Raw genomic sequence first — 23,876 nt, forward strand, 5'->3', positions numbered from 1 at the left:
AAGGATGGCAGTGGGGCCAACAGTGAGGAGGTCCAATAGAAAGAGTATAGCCTAATCAGATCTGCTGGCTCTGACAGTAGTGAAGTGACCTTGGGCATGATACCTCAGCCTCTCTAAGCTGCAGTTTAGTCATCTCTAAAGCAAATAATGTGTTTAACATAGTATTTGATACCAAATTTTCCCCTTTGAGATTAGAAAGGGTGGTAGCCAGCTCCCAAATGGCCCCAGATGCTTACTGGCAATCCCCCTCTAGGCTAGTCAGTCCCTTGTTACAAGGAATGGGGCTGTGCAAACAATAGGATACTGTAAACCAACAGGATACTGTACACCAATAGGACACTTGTGTAACCAATGAGATACAGTGGAAATGAGGATTTGTAACTTCCAGAGTGAGGTCATAAAAGACAGTGTGATCTTTTCCCGAGGGGGAGTACTTGGTAAATGGTGGCTTTTGTCATCACCATCATCATCCTGATTCTAAATCTTCACAGACTGTCATATCCCTCTCCACAGATGTACCAGTTTTCTCTGTCACCAGCAATATCTCGCAGTTCTCATTTCACTACACACGTGTCCCAGCTTACTATTAGCAATCTCTTTTATCTTTGCCAATCCGAGAGGTGAAAATTGGTGTCTGTTATTTCCCTTTGTCCCTTTCTGTTTGGAAATGTGACCATATTATTTCTGCGTATCATGTGTTTATTGTATTTTTTTTTATCCTTTGCTCATTTTTCTATTTGGGTTGTTGGACATTTTGTTTGTTTGTTTGTTTGTTTGTTTTTGGTAGGAGCTTTGTAATTTAAGGAAATTAATCTTTTGTCATATATTTTGCAAATATCTTTTTCTTATCTTTTTATTTTATTTAGGATGGGATTCATTTTTTGCCATGTGGAAATTTTACATTTTTCTATCATCCAATTCATTATTTTTCTTTTAACCTTTAGTGTTTCCAGTCTCTCTCTCTATATATATATGTATTTTTTTCTACTCTAAGATTATAAGAACAACTCATCCCATATTTTCATCTAGAACATTTATAGCTTCATTACATTTAAATCTTTTTTCTATCTATTATTTATCTCTGTATAAGTTGTGAGGTGAGGATCTAACTTATTTTTTTTCCAAATGGATATCCAAGTTGTCACAATAGTATCTTTTAAATAACTCATCATTATCCACTGATTAGAAATGACATCTTTAAAATATATTACTTTCCCATTATTTTTGGAATTTTCTATTCTGTTCTTTTGATCTGGCTATTCCTGTCCCAATAGTGTACCTTTAAAAATCTGTTTTTATGGCTAGTACCCACGTCTTCCTCTACCCCTCAAGAACTGTCCCTGCCCCCCCATAATAAGGGCATTTAACCTGAGCCCCACAGGGCGAAGCTCCAGCTGCAACACCATCATGGAGGAAGGAGGGACATTTCCGCCTGAGAGGCTGGGGGAGGGTGGGGAGTCCTGGACAAGGTGGCATCTACTCGCGGTACGGGAGGTGAGAGTGGCAAGGGGGAAGGGCACTTGGCAGAAGAAAGAGCACGTATAGAAGCACCAAGGGGGGTTGCTGTATGCCTGGATTAAAAATATTTAATCTGCAGGTTGTTAGTAGTTTGGCTTAGCCATTTATTTTTCACATTAGCCTACAGGTCGGCAGGGGAGTGAGAGATCAAACATATGACCACTTGGACAACTATTTGACAGTTGTGGGACCTGCTTAGAAGAAAGTGCCCAAAGTGTGAGAAGTAAGTAGCAGATCCAGGAGGGCTGCACTGAGGAGGTGACATTTAAGTTGGGCACTGATGGAGGCATGGGCATTCACTAGTGGAAAGGAGCCTTGTGCCGTCAACAAAGACACCCTCCACTCCAGCCAAATCTAGACCCCTGCAGCCCTCTACTCCAATCTCACGGACCATTCAGCTGGCTCTTAACAGACACTACTGTCCACTGGCAGGTCTCTGTCAGTCTCCTGCCACTTAATGTGCCTGTGGCACTTCCTGTCCCAAGCTCTCAGAGGCTACATGTGGTAGGGACTCATCAGCACATCCTGCACACTGCAGTCCTGAGCTCTGTGACGGAGCCCTGAATCAAGCACACCACCTAACTCCTGCCAGAGCATGCACCTGCCTCTTCCCCCTTCCTTGTCTCCCAGCTCCTTTTGAGAGGCTCAGCCAAAGGGCCAAGGTGGCAACAACCCAGCAACGACACACCCAGGGGCACACACAACAAAAATGAGTACAAATGTTCCCTAAAGGACACATTCTAGGACTGGTCATGACGGCCCCAAACTGCAAATTACCCAAATGTCCAACAGTGGAGAACGGACACATTGTGGTCCAGCCAGAGGACGCAGCACCACTCCACAATAAAAAGGAACAGGCTCTAGATACACCCGCAGCACAGATGGCTCTCCCAGACTTAAGTTTGTGAACAAGAGAAGCCAGACATGAAAGAACACACATTGTGTGATTCCATCTATATAAAGTTCTAGAACAGGCAAGACCAATCTATGCTATTAGGAGTGACTGGAAGGAGGTAAGCAGGGGTCTTAGGGTGCTGGCAATGTTTGGTGTCTTGATCTGGGTGCTGGTCACAGGAGGTGAATTCAGTTTGTGAAAATTTTCTGAGTTGTCCACTTAATACTTTGTACTCTTTTCTGTGTGTGTTATACTTCAACAAAAGTTTTAAAAAGGAAAAAAGTCAAGACCAGTTAATGCAGCCAAGCAGACTGTAGCTCAGTGTAATCAATTACCACAACCCGCTCTCCACCAGACCACTGCTGGGAGGCATGTATATGTTATCTTATTTAATCAGCCACATAACAAGGTTGATATTAACCACCATTTTGCACATGAAGAGTAGAGGCTTTGGGAGGAAGGTAGGGGGTCTTAGTCACCCAGGAGTGAGGAAACTGGTGCTGGGGTTTGCCCTGGGGTACTTTCCTGCAGAAAGGAGGATCCACCAGAGTGAGTCTGGCCCACGGGGCAGCCAATGCCTTCCCTTCGGCCGGGAACTGGGGAAGGCCAGGGCTGCTCCAATGCAACCCCTGATGGAGGCTGGGCCTGGCGGGTCCCATGGGGTGAAACTAGCTGGCTCCCTGGTAGGTAAGTGGAGGAGATGGAGGGGTCACGTGGAGGCTCCCATTTCAGTGAGTGGCGCACAGTAGGCCTGCAACAAATGTTAGCCCCTCCTTTCTACTCCTTCTTCTGCACTTTTCCTCACTGTCTTTTCCTTACTGTTCTTTTCTGTGGCCCAAGCCTTTGGCATCTTAGCACGCAAAGGCCTCACCAAGCTCAGGTGATGCACTCAGGCAGTGCCAGATACAGCAGACTAGTCTCCCAATACCCAAACTTATTTCTCCCCTGTCTTTCTCAACCAACAAGGGTGGAAAAATGAAATTCTTTCCCAGCTTTTCCCTTGAGGGTGGGGAGGCCATGTGACTGTGTTCTGGCCAGTGAGATGACAACAAAAGTCTGTTGGCAAGTTTCTGGGAAAGCTTTTGCTAAGCTAGCACCACTCCTTCCCATCTTCTTCTCACCTTGAATGAAGACAAGATGGCTGGAGCAATAGCAACTAACTTGCCACCATAAGGAAACTGTCAGCAACATCACAGACACACCAACCCCAACACTGCAGACATTAGCACCAACTGTGTCTCCTCCACTCCTGTTTCAGGAGTAAAATAACCCTTATGTTATGCGATACAATCAGCTGAGATTTTTTGTACTTGTCAGAAGCATTCCTGACTGATTCACAAGGCTCCCGTTTGTGGATGGACCAGACAAAAAGGAACCCCACTCCTCTGGGGCTTTTTCTCTAGGGGGCCGACTCCTTCCAGAGGCCGGGGGTGGGGGTGGGGGTGGGGGTCTGTGTCCAGGCACATGGTGTGCATACCGTGGTGCTTGGGAGCCGACAGGCATCTCTTTCCCTTGCCCACAGACTCTGCAGGAGGGAGAAGGTTCCAGGCTGCTGCATGGGTGTTGCCGAGGCAATTCCTGAGCCACAACAGTGTCCCAGTACCTCTGTCTCTATCCTGTTTTTTTTCCAGAGGCACTCTGAGCCATTCCAAACATCTCATTCAGACTTAAAATGACGGTGGGGGGTTGACCAGGTATGGGCTCTTTCAGTCATTTCTCTCAAGGAGGAAATTGCCGGAGAGAAGAGGTGCGGCCAGCCCAAGGCCAGGCTGCTTGTGGTAACGCTGGGCTGAGTCCCTCTCCCTGTCCATCTTCAGCACCCCAGCCCAAAGCACAGGCTACCCAGACCCTGTTACTGGGGTGCTGAAGAAGGATGGAGGGGTATCCTTGGGTACAGAAGGGGCAGGCAGGCAGAGTTCTTGGTCCCCTCCCCAGATTTGCCAGTGACACGCTGTCTGCTGCTGACCCTTGACCCTTCCTTCCCAGAAATGTCTCTTGAAGAAAGGAGGGCCTCTGTCAAAAGCAAAATGGGAAAACCACTGAAGTCTGGCCCAAACCTGCTGTTCCAGTAAGAGGGAAGTTGCAGCATGGAGAAGTGAAAGTTAGACAGCTGGTCAGGGGAAGGGCTACACTTAGAACCTAGGTTGCTGGACTCTCTCTACAGTGCTCATCGACACTTGCCATCACCCCCAGTTAAAACCCTGCTCTCTTTGGGCAGAGGAGTCGTCACCACAAGGCTTCACATTGCACACGACAAATTCCCTACTCAGCTGGCAGGCCCTGCAAGAGCTGTGCTCTGCAGACTGCTCAAGTTTATCCCCACCAGTCTCCCTCTCATTTCCCCCATCCTAGCCCCCTTGCTGCTTCAACCAAGGGCCTTTGCACCTGCTGTCTGCTCCACCTGAAAAACCCTTCCTCTTTCATCTCCACAGGGCTGCCCACTCCTCATCCTTCATGCTTCAGCTCAGAGGCCACCTCTTCAGGGAGGGCTTCTTGCCCAGAGACACAGTCTGCCATCTTACCCTATGTTAATTCTCTGCCCCCAAACTTCGGGCTCTTACATATTTTTTCCTGACTTCATTATCATCTCCTCCACCAGCCTGTGAGCTCCTGGAGGGTGGGCACCTTGTCTGTCTTACTCACTGCTATACCTCAATGTTCCAAAGAGTCCAGCACTTAGTAGGAACCTAACACATGGCTTTTGAGTGAATGAATGAGGAGGGTCTTGGGGAGGGCGAGATGTTGTGGCTGGTGAGATGTTGTGGCTGGTGAGCAGAAGCCGCGGACCCCTGGAGCTGAGTGGGGGAGGAGGAGCTGCGGGTGTTGGGGAGGGGGCGGGGGCGGGGCCCGGGGGGTGGGAGTTCCGAGGTGGGGGTGCGCGGGACAAAAAGCCCTGGGCAAAACAAAGCCTCCACAGGCAACACCGTGCCCTCCCACCTTCCAAAAAAAAAAAAGCCTGTTAATGAGGTAAACACAATCACAACCGGGAAAAAGCTTGGCCTTGCTTCTTCGTGTCCACCCAAAGCCATTATCTCTAATTGATCTCCAGACGTCAGCTGCCCAAGCGCCGAACCCTCCCGCCTCCGCCAGGTCTGGTTACAAAGCCGCGACCCGCCCACCGGCCCAGGAGGGCCTCCTGGCTCCCGCCTGCTGGGGTGACCGGACCTGTTTGGGGTCGGGCCCGGGCCTGCCCCTCACGAAACCTGTGGGCTGCGGGGACCTCCCGTATCAGAGCCGGGAGTGGGTCCCATCTGACAGGCCCCGCCGGGTGGGTCAGCAGCCCGGGTCGGAGCCAGAGCTCCCGGTACACCCGCGCATTCCCGGGAGGCTGACGGGGCCACCCGGGCCTCGCCCTCACCAAAATGAAACCAACAGTGAGGGTCGGACACAGCGCCCTGACCCAAAGACCCCACCCGCTCTGGATGAAGGAGACGCGCCAAAAACTGGAGTTAGGAGTCCAGCTGTTAAAAAAACAAAACAAAACAAAACAGAACCCAGGACTCAGCCACGAGACAACAAGTCCCCTCTGGGTCTCAGGCCGGGCCCAGAGTCGGGGGTCACGGGGTCGCCGTCGGTTCAGGGACCATCTGGACGTTGCGCGCTGCTCCTTCCTGGCCCAGCCCGGGAAAGGCGCCTCCTTTCCTGCAGGATGTCTCGGTGCTTAGAGCGCGCGGGAGCGCAGTTACCCAGGGTGCTTTGCAGGCCTCCGAGGAGACAGAGCTGCCGCCCCCCTCGTTTCTGGAGGCCCCGCGCCTGCCCTCGCTGCCAGCGTTTCCCCGATGCAGACAAAGCGTCCCCAGGCCGGCCGGGCCCGCGGCACCCGCACCAGTCCCATACGGGCACGGTAGGCATTTTCCCCCGGGATAGCGAAGCTGAAAGGCCACCTCGGCACCCTCGCGTTTACGAGGATGGACATCTGTAGCCGGGAACAGGGTGCAGCCTTTAGGAGCTGCTGGGGACAATGAGCCATTCAGTTTCAGGGGTCCACTATAGCTCCATCAGGATACTGCTCCCGAGACAGAGGGCTGCCTGGTCCCACCCTTTTCCCGCACAGCTTCAGGGAAGCAGACCGCTCTGAATCCAGGCTGCTGTTGAGCATCTGGAAACCGCAGCAAGATTCTAGAAATCACCCAAGGTGCTCTAAACATGCATTGATCACTGAAATAATGACCCATAATAAACATGTTTGACAATTAGCTTTGCATTCCTCTCTTTTGCCCTCTCAAAAAAAAAAAAAAAAAAAAAAGAGAATGTTTCCAAGAAAACTCAAATTCAGAAACGCCCCATTTTGCTTGACACAGTGGTAAAGAGGATGAGAAAAGTGGGGCTGTCAATGTTACAGCCCCAAATTCCAACCCCGGGGTCATCACATTCTTGGCGGGTCGCAGCCCCACCCTGCTTGTCTGGTGACCAGAAAGGCCTGCCAGAAAAGGGTCAGCCGGAAGCCTCTGCGGTCAGATCAACAGTGCCTCTGCAGTACTGTCTCCCACCAAGGAGGGGATGCAAAGATTTTTAGGCATTAAAGAAACAATTTGTTTGCTAAGTAACTTTTTTTTCAAGCCAGGAAAATTATTTTTGTGTGTGGTAAAATACACATAACATAAAATTTGCCATTTTAATCATTTTTAGCATACAATTCATTGGTATTAATTACATTAATAACATTGTGCAACCATCCCCACTCTAGTTCCAAAACTTTTTCATCACCCCAAACAGAAACTCTGTACTTATTAAGTAATAACTCCCTATTCCCCCCTTCCCCTGGTAACCTATAATCTATTTCCTGTCTCTATGAATTTGCCTATTCTAGGTAGTCCATATAAATGGAATCATATAATATTTATCCTTTAGTGTCTGGTTTCTTTTACTTAGCATAATGTTTTTGGGGTTTATCAACATTGCAGCATGTATCAGAATTTCATTCCTTTTTAGGTCTGTAAAACATCCATTGTATGTATATAACATGTTTTATTTATAGAAAAACTTTAAAAAGAAGGCCAAACCTGAGAGGAACCATTCTAACTAGATATTAAAACATATTATAAAGTTTTATATAACAGTGTGGTGCTGGTACATGAAAGGTCAAAGAGACCAACAGACTGAATAGAAGTAGATTCTGTTTTATGTGGAAATTCAGTAAATTATAAAGGTGGCATCTCCAAACAATGGGAAAATATAATTTAATAAATGATGTTGAGACAAAAGGGTTAAATCGGATCCATATCTCAGACCATATACCAGGATAAGCTCTTAGTGGATCAAAGATTAAATTTAAAAAACGGAAATATGTATTTTTTTGCTGTCAACTGAGGGGGCCTAAAAGGAAGTCCACCCCAGTGGCAATGAGCAGACCTAGAGCCCAGCTCTTGGTTTTTAATACCACTCTCCAATAAAAGGAATCAGGGCTCCTTGGAGAAGTGGCTGATTCCAGGGGCAGGAAATAGAGATGAGCCTAGAGCTTCTTGTAGGGCCAGCAAGTAAGGAGGTGCCCAACAGCAACGACACAACACCCCACATTCGGATGGACTGTATGGTGTGTGAATATATCTCAATAAAATTGCATTTAACAAAAAAAACCCAACAGCACCACACAAAAACGGGGCTATGTCAGAGGAACACAAGGGCTAACTGAAAGAGCTCCCAAAGGTCAAAGCTGGAACAATTTGAGCAACAAAATAAAGTAATATGGAATTATAACCTAAAGTATATAAAATAAATATCCATGAGTCCATTCTGATATAAATAAATGAGTGGCCAAATTAAATGGGGGAGGAAGGACAAATCTCCCACCCAGAAGAATTCCAAGTTATTTATGTAGATACTCTGCCCTCAAGGAGAGGGAACATAATTCCCCACTCCTTAGATGTGGGCTGTGCTTGGTGACTTCCTTCCAAAGTGTACCGTACAGAAAGGGGGAAAAAGAAACTACAATGGAGAGAACTGGCCAGGTGTGGCCAAGGCCAACAGCAGATCACAAAACATGCTGAGCCTACAGACACCTGAGAGACTGGAATGAAAGGGCACTCTGGGTTTGTGGTCTTCCTCCCAACAACCCATAACCAATTTTATCACGAGGAAAACATCAGGCAAATTCCAATAGTGGGGCTTCCTATAAAATCCCTGACCAGTACTCCTTAAAACTGTCAAGGTCATCAAACACAAGGAACACCTGAGGAAGTCACAGCCAAGAGGGGCCTACGGAGACCTGACACTAAACGTAACATGGTGACCTGGATGGGATCCTGGAAAAGGAAATGCGCATTAGGCAGAGACTGGGAATATCTAAATAAAATATAGACTTTAGTAAATAATAATATCTTGATACTGGTGCATTTATTGTAACAAATGTGTGATTCTAATGGAAGGAGATGTCAACAATAGGGGAGACTAGGTGCAGGGTTTAAGAGGATCTCTGAACTGTCTTCCTAATTTTTCTGTAAATCTAAAGCTGTTGGGAAAATTAAAGTCTGTAAAAAATGAAAATATGAAAGTACTAAAAGAAAAGATGGGAGTGGAGTGGAAATAGCCTTTTGAAGACTCAAAATGCAGAAGCCACTAAAGAAACAATGGATAAATTTGAGTACATAAAATAATTAAAATGGCAAAACACACATACCAGAAGTAAGATCAAAAGATAAAGGGTAAAGGATGGGAAAAAAGAGGCAATGACTAACTCCAGGGAATCAAAAGAAGCAAATGTAATCATACTATGCCAATTGGCCCATCTATAAGTAATATATACACACTAATAATAATATAAATAATGAATAGTGATTTATATAAATAGGGAGATGTAGACATGTTGAGAGATGGAGGAAACAAAATAATAAATTGTGTTTATGAGAGAGTATAAGAGTGTAAATACTTATCTTCTATAGCAAGACATTTTTTATGAAAAATCAATGACTATTATTTTTTTTTTACTATTTATTACTAAGAAATAAGAAATGTTATTTAGAAATATGTTCTTTAGAAATACAAGGTAAATGCCAGAAGAGATAGCTAAAAGATAAAGAAAAGAGGCTATCTCTGGGGAGTGGAAATTGAAGTGGGGGAGGCTGGGGCAGGGTCTGCTGTTTTTCTATATGACTTTAAAAAAAAATGTATTCTATTGATAAAAAGTGAATACAAATTAAAAAAAAAAAAAACAAAAAAAAACAGCAAAAAAGATAAAGGGCCCCTGAGAAGCACTTTCTGAGGGTGAGCTGCCCTGTGGGTATGGAGGAGGGTTCACAGGCATTGGGCAGGAGCTGACAGCTGCTGCCCCAACTACACATCCTCTCACAGCAGAAATGTTCCAAGGATCATTCTTAGCCAGGAGAAATCCAAGCAGCAGCCTTGGTCAAGGTCAGTTTCTCTGTTGCTCTTTGTTTTTCTTGCCACAGCACAAACTTTCTGCAGTGCCAGGGATTTACTGAGACAGGAAAAGGTTTGGGTTATAGATTTTCAGATGTGACCGGTGGCATTACGGGCATTTCTTGTGCTCTCAAGGAGGCAAGCTGGTCTCTTATGCTCAGCTATAAAACAAGTAAAAGACAAACTGATCCAAGAGGCTGGCTGAGGGGGTCTGAGAGGAGGCAGAAATGGAGTGAGAGAAGGAAGCCAGAAGCAGACCAGCAAGGCCAGGGGTCTCCCTGGATTCCTCGAGGAATCACAGGAAGGCAATCGGGAAGACGAACGAGAGGTTGAAGACTGAGAAATTGGTCCCAGCATACCCTAGTCAGTGAGCCCAGGTAGAGCCGAGGTAGCAGACTACACATTCTCACAAATTTGAGAGGGTTAGGCCGTGTATTGCTCCATGCACATTTCCAGAGAGCAGACAGAGAAGTTCAAAATTTGAAGAGATTGACCTATAGAAGTGGCTACTGCAAGACAGTAGCAAAACTTGCAAGCGGTGAAAAAGAGGCTGCTGATGATATGGAAGATGTGCTACGGGCTACAAACCTGCTCTTCCCACCAGTCCAGAAAGAAAGGTGCTGCCTCTCTTGGTGAGACCTAAGGTGCTCTTTAGACCCAACCTCCCCCAAGGGCACAGCTCCAAGGTCAAGAGACTCTGAAGTCTCACTGGGAAACCACACCTTTGGCCCATATAAAAGATCCCACTTTGCCCTACTTAGTGCTTTTTTTCCTGCCTTGACATTAATTTGTTTGACAGTAATAGCACTGTCCCCTCTTCCGTTTGTTTCAATTTCCTTTTTGTGTCATTTAAAAAAAAAAAAGTCTTCTGTAAATTCCGAATGGTTGGATTTTGCCATTTTTAAAAACCCGTCTGAGCCATTTTGTCTCTTTATAGTTGACTTTAACCCATTTACATTTATTGTGATTTATTGATGTTTGGTTTTAGCCTGTTAGCTTACATTATGTTTTCTATTTATTTCATCTCTTTTGAGTTGTTTCTTTTTACTCCCCATGTATTCACTCTTACTCTTGCTGGAGTTTTCTTTGTTTCTTTTATTTTCTCTAGGGGTTTAGAAGTTCTAAATTCTATTTCTATTTCTATTCCTTGGCAATGACTCTTTAACTTTAAAGAAACACATTAGAATCTCTGCTTCTCTAAGAGACCATCAAAGGTCACACACATAGAACCATAGCAGGAGATGTGGCAAAGTTTCCATTTTGCTGTTTCTTCCCAGAGTTTATACAGCTGCAAGGTAGCCTGGCGAGGGAGGATGGAAATCAGCAGTGTCATCAAACTCTTAAACCAGGGTGTCAAAGTCAGCACTCATGGGTTCTCCATGGGGTAAGAACCCTATGAGTGAGTAACAAGCTCTCACTTTAGCACATTATCTGCTTCTCTTTTGGGTCTGCCCATTTTCTTGGAGTACTTCTGAGCAGGAGGGAGATTGGGAAGGTTCATAAGAGAAGAAAGCAACAAAAATGGGATAGGGCTCAGAGCAAGAAGGAAGAGAACCCTCCCTACTCCCACAATCTGGTCCAAAAGATGATGATTAGAGAAGGAATGAAGTCAGCCAAGAAGTGGAAACAACCCAAGTGCCCATCCACAGATGAATGGAGAAACAAAATGTGGTGCATACATACAAGGGAATATTATCCTATTGTAAAAGAGGAATGAAGTTCTAACACATGCTACAACGTGTATGAACTCTGAAAACATTATGCTAAGTGAAATTAGCAGATGCAAAAGGGTAAATATTGTATAATCCCACTTAAATGAAATATCTAGAATAGGCAAATTCACGGAGAAAGAAAGTAGACTAGAGGTTATGAGGGGTCAGAGGAATGGGGAGTTATTGCTTAATGGGTACAGAGTTTCTGTTTTGGGTGATGAAAAAGTTTTGCTAATGGATGGGGGTGATGGTTGCACAGCATGGTGAGTGTAATTAATGCCACTAAATTATTAACTTAAAAATGGTTAAAATGGCAAATTTTATGTTAAATATATTTACCACAATTAAAAAAAGTGAATGTGGAGAGAGTTTTTCAGGGTGGGCTTGTTTCCTTCTCCACTTTGGGAGAAAGTTCCACAGTCAGATTGTGCTCACTTCCTGCTCAAATCCTTGCCTAGCTCCCCCGTGCTGGCCTCACGTCCGTTCATCCAGGAAGGCCCTCACTCTGTGTATCCTCTTCCCCCACCTCCAGCTGGTCTCCCGGAGCCTCCTCACCATTCCCCAAACTGGCTCTGGCCTCCCCCAACCCTGGGTCCTGCTTGAGCTGTTATTTCTGAAGGCCTCCCCTCACCCAGGCTTTCTTTTGTTTGCCCAAACCCCATTTAAAAATAAGCAAGTGTCTGCTATTTTTAAGGCCAACAAACCAAAAGTTCTGACCACTGTTCCAGGCTGGTTTAAAGACCACCTCCTCATGCAGCCCCACCCCACCCCCCATCCTGCCTGCCGCAATGGGTCACCAGCCCCCTTGGACTGCCTGGTAGGTTTCCGACTCCTCCGTATTTCTCTTGTTTTCTTTCCTGGGTTCTGGCTCTGTGGCTGCTGTCTTATCCCCTCTACTAGGAATTGATGCTTGAGAACAACTATACTGTCTCTTGTGCAAGGTCATTCAGTACATCTATTCAACAAAAGCTGCATACGAATATTACTGCCAATAGCAGTAGTGGTAATTGAGATTTCTTCAGTGCCTTGAATGGGCCCCGTGCTGTGCTAAGCCCTTGCCCTGCTTTATGCCTTTTACTTCTCAGGATAACTCTATGAGGTAGGGGTGTTATTACTACTCTCAAGCAACTGATGAGGAAAAAGAAGCACAGAGAGGTGAAGTGACTTGCCCAAAGTCACACAGCTCCTAGGTGGTGGCGCTGGTACTATCAGCCTGACTCCAGGGTCTTTGGCCTAACAGTGAAGTGAGTGGGTGGGTTGGAATCACAGCTTAGAACATTGAGGCCCCAGGGCCCTAGAAAGGGGCTACCCACATGTGTGCCCTCCCAGGAAGGGTTGGCCCCTCTTTCCCCGCCCTCCATGACCTAAGGAAAACTCAGGCCAGGAAAGAACAGCAGAGAGGCAGGCAGAGGTTAATGGAGGCAAGTCAGAGCCTCCATCATGGCATAAACTTGAACGCACCACTTCACACACTGCACAACAACCGTTAAGACATTAATGCTGCTCTGGAGGGCTGGAGACGGGGAGGCAAGGGAGGTGTCCACAGCCTTCCTGCTTGGGACGGATCACAGGGATGGAGGCTGTGGGGAGTGAAAAGGAGTTGAGCAGGGGGATGACCTTGGGGAAGTCACTGGCCCTCTGGGTCTCAGCCTCCACCTCTGTAGGATAAAAGCATGTTGGGACAGGAGCACAGATGTTGTGTCTTTCTCCTCCCATATCTGCTTTCTATAACAATTTCTTGGTCCAAAGACTGTGCTCTCAGGAAAGATCAGGGTAAAGCTGTCCATAGCGTGGCTATCAAGTCATATTTCTATCCCTGCAGAGAATTCAGCACACACAAAGGCAGAGACTCCACCCTCTCCCCACCCTCAGCCACATTTCTCTTCTGAGGCTTCCTTAAGTATCTTACATTGAAGGCAGCCCAGTTCCCTGGCCACCCAAAGCCCTCAACTTGACTTGCCTTCCTTGAGAAGAACCCTCCACCAGAATCTCTCCAAACCCCATGGGTTCCACACACACACGTACTGCTTTCGCTCAAGGCGGCACAGCCATTTCCGAGTACATCCTTACCTAGGTGTGGATGCAGGAACAGGGTGTGGTGTAGGTGCACAGGTTTGGGGGTGAAATGCTTGTTAGGAGCTGTGTGGTCTTGAGCAAGTGCTGAATCTTTTTGAGCCCCAGCTGTGCAATCTGTAAAACGAGGATAATAACGCAGCCCTGCAGAGGTGTGTGAAGTGCAGGATCCCGAAGACATGCGCGATTAATAACCTATCTGCTGGAAACAGCACCCACCCAGGGTGCTCTCTTTTCCTGTCCCTCTTCCACTCAAGTTCTTCCTGCAGACACCAGCGTGCATGTTTAGTTTTCCCTCATCTCTCTCTCTAGGCTGGGGAGCCCCACGTGGGCAGGGATGTGGCTCTGTTCACCGCAGTCTTCTCGGCACCTGGAACCTGCCTGGATCAGAGTGCACCCTTGAATGAATGAATGAATGAACAGTAGGAAAATTAGATAATCAGCTTGTTTGGTGGGTGGAAACGTCAAGGCCCAGAGGGTAAAGAGACTCAGAATAAGGTGGAAAATCAGCAGCAGAAAAACCAAGCAGGTTATAAAATGGTACATGCGGGATAATCCCCTTTTTATTAAATAGCCTTGTGGGGAGGGGCACCAAAATATTAGCGGTGATCTGAGCGGTGGGCTGATGGTTTTTGCTTTTTGGCTACTGATTTTCCCACAGAGGCCCATGTAGTACATGTGTAATTAAAAACAAAAAATGTATGAAAGGAAACCAAATGAGACCAGAAACAAAGCCAGTGGCCGAGTGAAGGAGAGACGCTGGCCCTTCTGTTGCCCATCCTGCACACAGCCCTGAATGGGGTCCTCGAGGGGTGGCAGCTCGGGGACCCACTGCCCTCTGGCCCCTCACCTTAGTGGAGGATGCCACAGAGCATTGTCCAACACAGTTCAAGTCCCATGCGGTCTCCCTACCCACCCCCTCCAAGAAAATGTCTTCATGTTCTGTACAACTTGATGTGATTTCTGTTTTAAATCTTTACAAGATTTTTCCTGAGTAAGGAAAAAAACGATTTTATCGGGCCACCCTCCCCCGTTCCGGCCCAGAGCCCGCAGCAGGGAGGGCTCCGGTTATCTGTGTGTGAGGACCTGGGAGGGCACAGACTGACCCCCATGGTGCCCTGCGGGTTGAGACGCTCCAGAAGTATTTGCTGCGTTGAATCAGAACTCAGGAAGAATTTTTTTTTCTTTGTGTGAAAATCATTATTGGGTTTTTATCTTACCTAATATTCTCTGTGGAGAAGAACACATTTCCCAGCCTATTGAGCTGACCCGACTGAAAGAAAGGGATCCTGTCCCGTCCTCAAGAAACTCCCACCACCTGTACATGGTCTGATCAAAGCAAAGTGAGGCAAGACGAGCTGCCTGCTTTAAGGGCTGTCTCCTGGATGTGCAATGTTGGGAGGTGGGGGGGTGGTTATTGGGATTTTTCCCATCCAAAGTTTTTAGTTATGGAGCCTTGTTCAGCATTAATCAAAGTCTTTCATCAAAGACTATGGGTGTCTCCTGTTGGCTGTGTGATGCTGCAGGGAGCTAAACCCTGTCCAGACCCCTGACGTGGGAGGTCGGGTTTGACAGCTACGGAGTGTGTCCCATGACTGCGTTGGGGCAGCTGGCTATCCCGCCCCAAGGTGAGCCCTGCTCTCACTTGGCTTTAGAGGAAAAAGCTACTAATTCAAGTACATGTATTTTTAGTCCCATCTCAAAGCAAAGAATCAAAGACTCCTGGGTCCTTGGCCCTTCCTCGCTGCTGCAGATAAATAATCTGATGAGCAACATGATTTCTTGTTTCGCTATGTGCCGGGCTATTGGAAAAATGGTGGTGGTGGGACAACCGTGCTGCCAGCAGGCCTTGTGCGCTCCTCACTGCGCATGGAGCGTGGGGTGTGGGGAGGGGTGGATGAAAGGTCCCGGCTGCAGTGGGAGCCGGCCTCACCTGCCGGGGTAGGGGCAAGGAGGGCCTGCGCCTTAGACCTCCTGCAGCGCGCAGGGCCCCCATCGGGGAAACCACTAACGAAAGTGAGAGAGACACAGCTGAACCCCACCGTGAGCAGAGGCCACCCCAACCTCAGCCTCAACCCTGGCCCAGCTGGATTCCTTTAGGATTTGCGCAAAGTTTGCCGGGGCAATTTATCCAATTCGTTTCATGTGTTCCAATTCATGTACAAGTTCATTCAGGGACACCCACCAAGCGTTTATGTGCCTAACCCTGTACTCCCTCCCCTCTTCCTTACCAGTGGAGCCCCTCATCCTCCTTACCCTCCCCGCCCCAGCCAAACCAGCCTCTCCCTCTCTCGCAGGCCCTGTTCTCCCTGGAGCCATAGGGCCTTTGCACGAGCTGCTCCCCTAGCCCGGACACTCTTCCCTTCAATTCTCCACCTCAGCTTCAGCAACCCTTTCTGAGGCGAGCTGCCCTGGCCTCAGCCAGCTCCCCATTCGAAGGGCTGGCAGCACCACACGCTGTCCCAGCTGCTCTGTCATGCTCCATTAACCTCTTCCTCAATCATGTATTGGTATCTACCATGAGCTAGTGTGTGATTTTTTTTTGTTGGTGTGTGTCTCCCCCTTGAACATAAGAAAATCTAGGAAGGATGTCTGGTTTTGCTCGTGCCCAGGGCCCGGCTCACAGAGTAGGGCTCCGTAAATATATGTTGCGTAATTGAATCCTTGCTAAAGCACTTAACCAATAGTCTTAACCCCCTCCTTCTGTTGATGCAAGTGAAAATACGCTAAGAAGTTTTATAACAAAATCAAATATAACAAAAGCCCTTAGTGGGGGGACCCAACTTGCACTGCATTGGCTACAACTGGTTCTAGCAGTGAACCAGACCCGGTGCCATTTTGTAGGTGCTGGGCCACCTGGCTGTTTGTGCTTCACTCTTCTTGGCAATGGATGAGAATGGGGATAAAAATGTATAAGAAGCCAGGTGCCTGGAACGGCACATGCGGTTACAGGAAAAGTGAGGCCACGAATTCCTCCCCAGCAGTGGTTAGAGGAGATAGAATGCTGAACCCATACAGTGGTATCCAGGTTTCATAACTATTAACAAAACCAGTGCCATTGTTACTGACATCCTTGTGGGAAAAATAACTTTGTCACTGTGAATTGGAAACCTAAGCCCAACACCATTTTCCCCACTGAAATTATTTTTGATTACGTGAAGCTTCACAGGACAGAGTCTCAGGTGAGAATAAGTGGGAGACTCAGAGAGGCAAACAGTTCCACCACCCAGGGCAAAGCTCACTTCATCCAACCCTTTTTGGGGGGCATGGCGTGGGGAAACAGCTCCCTCCTTGGGGGAGCGCGGAACTCAGTATCTTCAAGCCAACTGGTTTAAATCCTCAAACTGAGTACCACAGCCCCAGATGCTACCTGGACACATCCTGCCACATCACCACGAAGCTGGCTGCAGAGCCATTAACCCCCTCGGCGCACGTGCACAGGCGCGCACACACGCTCAGGTGCTCGGGTTGTCAAGGAGACCCGCGGTGAGCAGGACAGCATGCACACAGGGCCAGAAGTCAGACTCGAGTTCTAACTCATATTTCAACGGGGGAAGAGAGAAAGAACCCATTCCCCTAGTGGGCCCACAAGGCTGTGGTAGGTTCAGAAGTCAGGACAGATGAGAACGCTTGACACCGGGTGCGAGGAGCGACTGTCCCAGGGTTAGTGGTGGCAGAGGGAGCAGGGGTGGCACTCACCTAAGCCTCTGTGAGGGGCAGCCAGGCTGCATGCTTTGCAGGGGGGTGGAAGGTGGACTGTGGGCAGGCAGGCAAGAGACGGTTTCTTTTCATAGCCTGTTTCCATGGTGCCTGCCGGCCCTTGGCAAACCACAGCTGGGGAGTCTTGGACAGCCAGTGGGCCCCAGGGTCTTATCTCGCCCAGGCCACCCTCCGAGGCCCATCCTCCTGGCTGGTCTGGGCCCCAAGACGGACAGAGGCCACAGGCAGGCGGCCAGGGCTCCTCTCTCACCTCCCTGGGGAAGGGAGATGAGCGTCGCAGCAGACAAAGGGCACGGCAGAGAGAGGGACAGAGAGCGACAGCCCCCGGAGCCGAGGCCGGCAGTTCCTGCCCAGCCCCCTGCCTTGCCCCTGGCTTTGGGGAAAGTTTCGCGAAGCTTGAGCTTCCTGGATTTCACTGAAGACCTGTCCGGGCTGTCCCTTCCCTTCCTCCCCTCCCCTCCCCTCAGCTGGCCCTGCACAGCCCAGATAACCAGATAAGGGCCTCTTTGATTTTCAGTGTGTTTACACAGGCTGTGGCCCTGAGTTGCAGAAAGAACTGACGACATCTGGGCCAGTGGGGACGCCTCCAGGTGGGTGAGGGGAGACAGGCCACTTACCTGCTCCTGGGAATTCATCACTCGTAACTTCATCTGCTTCAGGTACGTGGAGGTCAGGGGCATATTGTAGTCAATAATCCCAGAGACCAGAGGAGAAGGAGGCTCATTTTCTGGGAGAAAGAACAGAAGGAAATCCCTCTCAGTCTGTGCCAGGGGCTGCCAGCCGGGGACCACTCCCTGTGACCCATCGAGCCTAAGGAGGAGGAAGCCACCTCCGAGAAGGAACAGGCTACTGGCCACCAGGGGATGGCATGGTGTAAAAATGTTTTTCAATTAGGTGCTGGGGTTTAAGAGATTTCACCTTTTTAAAAATATGGATTTCTGGCTTCTTGGAAAAATAGAAGGTCTGGCCCTATGGGCCTGCATTCTCACATGGCAAACAACCCCTGGAGCTGAGCAGCGGACACCTCTTTTACACAGGGCCTGTGCTCTCCATTTTGCCATAGTCTCCACCACTCCCTATTATACACCTCCACTCAATAATGATACTTGCTGGGTCCTTGAAGGCATTTACTTCTGCAACTTGGTCTAAGCCAGCTCTCTTTCTGGTGAACACATGCCACCTCTACCCTCTGCCCCACTGCCTCAGCATCCCTTCAAAGCACCCTCAGGTACCAGATGGCTCACAGGTCTGAGCCAGGCCTCCAGTCCCATACCCCACCCCTCCAAATTCTGGTTCCTCCTCAGTCACATGGAGAGGAGCCTTGTTCTTCCCATTTATTGCTTTGTTGTCTCGAAGATCAAAGTAATGCAATTTTTGTAAAGGAATTTGCAAAGTGAAGAAAGATGTAAAGATAGGGGGGAAAAAGGCCATAATTGTACCAAGCAGCTTGGCATAGGCCTCTGTGTTTGTTGTTTTTTCCCCCCCTGTGATCTTTCTTCTTTGCATACTTGGTATCTTAATGCATAAGGAGAATAACAGTCTGCTTTTTAAAAATTTTTGCTTAACATTTTTTCACAGGCATTTCCTCCACCATGAAAACTCCTGTTTTGCTTTGCAAATATTTTTATAGCCGTGTAATATTTTACCATAATATACTTGTCATTACCTTGCGATTGGCTGCTTAGGTTGTTTCCTACTGGGGCCCATTATAAATAACACTGCAGGGAACAGCTTTTGTGCCTGAATATTGGTCCATATTTCTGATCATTTCCTTTTTAGGACAGATTCCAAGAAATGGAATTCATGGGTCAAAGGATAGGAATGCTTGATAATTCTTGAAATCTCCAGCTAAACTGCCTTCTGCAAAGGCTGCCGTGGCGGCCTCTGCCCAGCCCCTCTGCTCTGCACCTGGGTGCCACAGTGGGTGCCACACTGGACGGGATGAGTTGAGGAAGGAGGTGGGGGGAGCACGGCTAAAACGGAGCCTGTCACACCTTTCCCCAATCTAGCGTCCCCTGCTATCTGCCCAAGCTCAAAACCCTGGAGTCACCTGCTAGGACCAGGCACACCAAGCTGAGTCATTTCGTCACTTGGGCCACTCTCCTTTGAATACCGCCCCCCCATGCCCTCTGCCCAGGGAACTGCTGCGGCTACCTGTCCTCTGGTGCCCTCCTCCTGCTCCAGGGGCTTCCAGCCAGGTTCATCTCACCCCAGGCCTTTGACCAAAAGGTCCCCCCAGTGCTAAGTCCATTCTCAGGATGGCCTGTGAGTGGTGTGAGGCTGCGAAGAGGGAGTGCCCCCCAGACCGCCAGCGCCTGCCCTCCCACCCCCCTTCACCCCCGTGCCTGAGAGGCAGGCTGGAGCGGAGGCAGCGGAGAGCCAGGGACAGCCCCTCCGAGGCCAAACCCAAGCCCAGAACGGCCCTGCAACCTTGAAAAGGTTGATGATGCTGAGTGAAAGAAGCCTGATCCAAAAGGACAAATGCTGTCCTATTCCACTTACGTGAGATATCTAGAATACACACATTCACAGAGACAGAAAGCAGATGAGAGGTTACCAGGGACTGGGGAGAGGAAGAAATGGGGAGTTATTGATTAATGCGTAGAGTTTCTACTGGGGGTGATGGAAAAGCTTTGGGAATAGACAGTGATGATGGTTACACAACATTGTGAATGTAATTAATGCCACCGACTTACACACTTAGCAATGGTTAAAATATTAAATTTTATGTTATATACATTTACTGCACAGACACAACACACACACACAAAAGGCCCCCACAAACAAGGAGACAAGAGAAACTGGTGCTGGCAAGGAGAGGAACAGCCCTGCAGAAAACAAGAATCCCAAACAGACTGGGCACCTGGAATGGGGGCGCCAAGGGAAGGGGTGCAATTTTGACGGCTGTGCACTTTTGGTGACTGTACAGACTGAAACCACATCTTTTAAAATCAAGTTTTATAAAAATGCAGAACTTTTTTTTTTTTTCTTTTTAAAGTTATGTTGTTACACACAGAATGCTTCATTTTTATTCTTTGGGGAAGGTACAAATGTCATTAATAGAAAGTATCAGAGACTGGCTTAAAATGGACCAAACATTTTTTTTTCTTTTCTAAGAGAATTCTTCTTGGTTCCGAGGCAGAGGGTCTGTCTGACACCCACACACATAAGCTCCCCTGGCACAGACGCCTGGTGGCATGGGGAAATGGAAGCCTGTTTTTATGCCCTCGTGCCTTCTCCTCCTTGCTGCCCCACCATCAACCTAGAGCGGACTCCCTCAAACCAGGTGTGTGTGTTAGGAATTGGCCCCCCAGATCTACTGGGCTGGATGAAATATGTCAAGCAGACATTCCAGTGACAACATTGAGATGGGGTCACTCAAAAGAGCTGTGGTTCCTTTCTTGCAGACTGAGAACTCTGCAGTTTCCGTTTCATGTCCTCAAAGAGGTAGCTGGCTGGAGAGAAGCTGTGAAGGGGCTTGGTACTCGCCAACGGTCCCCCTCACTCTCACGGGCCCTGGCCAGACGCCCAAGTGATGGCCTCATCGGGCTTCACAGTGACTGCTGGTTGGTCCATGGAGGCCGAGAGCTGTGTTCTGTTGCTGATGGCCACCACATCCTGCCTAGAGAGCTGTGACTGTTTATGAGCCGGTGTCCTAAATAAAGCCAGGTACTGTTTGGCTGAAAAAAAGCATCTTCCTGGACTGTTCTCTCCCTAGCATCCTCTCAGACAAGGAGCCTCTTGTAGTGCCCTGACGTGAGCCAGAAGATCATCAGGAGGAAGGCAGGACACCCCCATCTTGGGGAAGCAGGGACGTCTTGAGCAAACACATGCAGATCCATCAGAGAACACCATACATTGGTGCAGACTGAAAGGCTCAATTCTGCAGGTCGAGCAGCTCTGTCGAGGAGGCAGAACTTTGAACATTCCAGGTGAGGGAAGGAGGGATGGAGCTGGCTGTGGGAGGTCAGAGCACAGCCCCCCACAGCACGTAGAACAGCAGGCAGGGTTTTCAGCAGTGGGGAGCCTCGTGGGTTCTGGAGATGATGAGTGGGCACAAACCAAGAATATCAGCCTAACAGCAGAGCGAGGAGGAGTCAGGGCCTGGAGGGAGCAATGACAAGGCAGGTGCTCCCAGGTGAGAAAAATGCGATAGATGAGCAGAGGTGGAAAGATGAATGAGGAAGAAGTGGCTTCCCTGGGTTCTGCTGAGACAAGCCGGGCCCCAGCTGTGGCCACCACGTATAGAGGTCACGGTCGAGCCACTATAAATAGCCTGATGCCACTGGACTTCTGGATTCTGTTACTCCAGGAAAGGGGTGAGCTAGGAGCTACCCAGGGTCATGGAGCCTACGTAACCCAGCAGGTTACTGGGGAGAGAGGATGGAGGAAGCTCCCAGGGAAGTGTCAACATCTCTTTGCCAACGAAAATTGAAATCAGCCCAAGTGCTAGACCTAGTTTCACACAGCCTGGGAAATAATTGGTGATGTGGAGGCTTCACCCACCCCAGGCCAGGTGCCGACCCCTGCAGCTGGCCTACGGCAGCCAGCGTTACTCATCGGTCAGACCACACTGCCGCTGAGGGAGTGGCCCTCTTTTCCTTCAGAAGATGGTAATTACACAAGATGGTAATTTTCATGCAGTTTCACCTACAAAATGCAAGAAGCCCTTAGTCCAGAGAAAACAGTAGCTTGTGGGTGCCAGTGGCAAGGGTACAAGTGACCCCCCCCCCCCGCCAGGCATGGCTGGGGCATCGAAGGGCTTGAGAGTGATGAGGGCCTGGCACAGGGGAGCCACGAGACCAGGCAGCTCAGGCGGGGTTCAGATTCGGAAAGAGGTCCCAGGCCTGCGACCAGCTCAGAAGAGGGACGGGAAGTCCCCTTCCCTTGAAGCAGGTGGGTGGGTGGGCTGGTCCTCCAGGAGCACTGGCACGTGCTCAGGGCAGGGTGGGCATTCAGGGCGGGGAGGGTAGGGAGGAGTGGAAGGTAGGATCCCTGCGCTTGGGAAAGAGCGTGAGGACGAGCAGGGTGGGGCTGGTGCGGACTCCATTCGAGTGCAGAGGAGGGGGAGCTCAGCGGGAGCCAGGGGACCTCAAGGAAGCTTGGGAGGGAGGACGTGAGCAGGGCTAACGCTCAGCGGCCAGCAGCTGAGCCTGTGCTGACACGCCACGTGGGTCCTCTCGCTCCATGCTCCCAAGAACCCCAGGAGGTGGTGCTAGTGTTAACACCCCATTTTACAGGTGAGCTACTGTACTCCAGAGAGGCTGTGTCGTCAGCCCACAGTCACGTAGAAAGCGGGTGGCCCAGGAGAGGACGGGCTCAGCAGGGGCAGAGTCAGGGAGGCTGGAATGGGGTCATAACATGGGGGGACCTGGAGGCACCAAGCCAGGAAGACCCTGAAAACCACGCCAAGGAGTTGGGGCCTGGTTCTGAAGGAGCTGTCCTTTAGGGGACGGCTCTGTCGCTGAGGAAGGGGCCCTTCCAGAGGTGCCTGGTGTCGCTCCATCTCTAACTCCTCATTAGCAACCTTCCAAATAATATTTTGTCACATCAAAGAAAACAGAAATGGGCCCCCGGAGGCCTCCTCTCCCATAGGGGCCCTGGAGCAGGGCTGGTGTGAGAGCGGGCCAGTCCCCATTCTCTGTCCTCTCTCCACCAGGATGTACTCAGGGGGTGGTGGAAGAGGAGCGTGGAGTCGGGAGGCCCTGGAATTTCCCATCCTCAGGCTTCCTGATCCACCGCAGCCTCCTTTGTTTATGCTCCTGGTGCTGGGGGAGGGCACGGGGCCGCGCAGTCCCCCATGCTCTGCTGGGGACAAACCGCTGAGCAAGGGCGGCCGCTTTGCTTCCTTTCTCTCTACCGTGAGGCCAGGAAGCCAGGCGTTCTCCCAGCAGCCTCTCGAGAAGTCTCCATCCTGTCCCGTCTCCCCCACCCCCCACCTTCCCACCTTCCTGGGGCAGGAACCCCGGGCCTGCCTCTGGGGCCAGGGGCAGGCTCCAATTTCCCGGCTGGAGGGAGGCGGGAGGGCGGGCATGGCGGGCGGAGATAGGATCTCCAGGCTCCCGGCTGGGGCAGGAGAAGGGAGAACCTGCCAGCTGGCGAGGCGGGTGCAAGCGGCTAATGCCTCTGGCCATTTAGCAGACAGGGGAGCCTTTCAGACTCGAAGGCTTTCCGCTGGCAGCTTCCAGAAACCAAACCCTTCTCTCCCATGCAGCGACCAGGTAGTGGACTCAGGGTGCTTCCTGGGTGTTGGGGGGGATGGATGGGCTTGTTACTGACCCCACCTTGGCAGAGGCTGACTGTGTGTCTCTCAAGGGGCCACCTGACACTGCAGTTGTGTGTGGTGCAGACAGGTTGAGGTCCCCAGGCACCTACTGTGCACCAGGTGCCTTACATAACGGGCTCATTGAATTCAATTGCATCCTAATGACACCTCAGAGGGTTGTAGTGGCCGCGATGAGGAGGCGATGATCAGAGAGGTTCTCCAACCCGGTGAGGGCTGCACCGCAGGATGCAGGGCTGCACCCACTACCCCATGCCTGCCCAATGCCAAGCCACATTCTCCCACAGCCCATGCTGCTCCCCACCACTTTGGTGTCTCC

General features: G+C 49.6%; 1 protein-coding gene and 1 long non-coding RNA gene across 3 annotated transcripts in view; one reads left to right on the forward strand and one right to left on the reverse strand.

Annotated features, from left to right (window-relative positions):
• The window catches only part of NOL4L (nucleolar protein 4 like), a 119,710-nt gene that overhangs the window by 41,975 nt on the left and 53,859 nt on the right, over positions 1-23,876 (reverse strand). For both annotated transcript variants that reach the window (XM_037811054.1, XM_037811053.1), the window contains exon 4: positions 17,892-18,001. In XM_037811054.1, coding sequence (XP_037666982.1) covers positions 17,892-18,001 — 110 coding nt within the window. The remainder of the gene's footprint in view (positions 1-17,891; positions 18,002-23,876) is intronic.
• On the forward strand, positions 17,539-20,964 carry LOC119515208. The gene is made up of 3 exons (XR_005212992.1): positions 17,539-17,933; positions 20,392-20,560; positions 20,682-20,964. It is a non-coding gene; the product is annotated as an uncharacterized LOC119515208 (long non-coding RNA).

This window comes from Choloepus didactylus, chromosome 19 (assembly GCF_015220235.1).
Source record: "Choloepus didactylus isolate mChoDid1 chromosome 19, mChoDid1.pri, whole genome shotgun sequence".
Taxonomy (NCBI): Eukaryota; Metazoa; Chordata; class Mammalia; order Pilosa; family Megalonychidae; genus Choloepus; species Choloepus didactylus.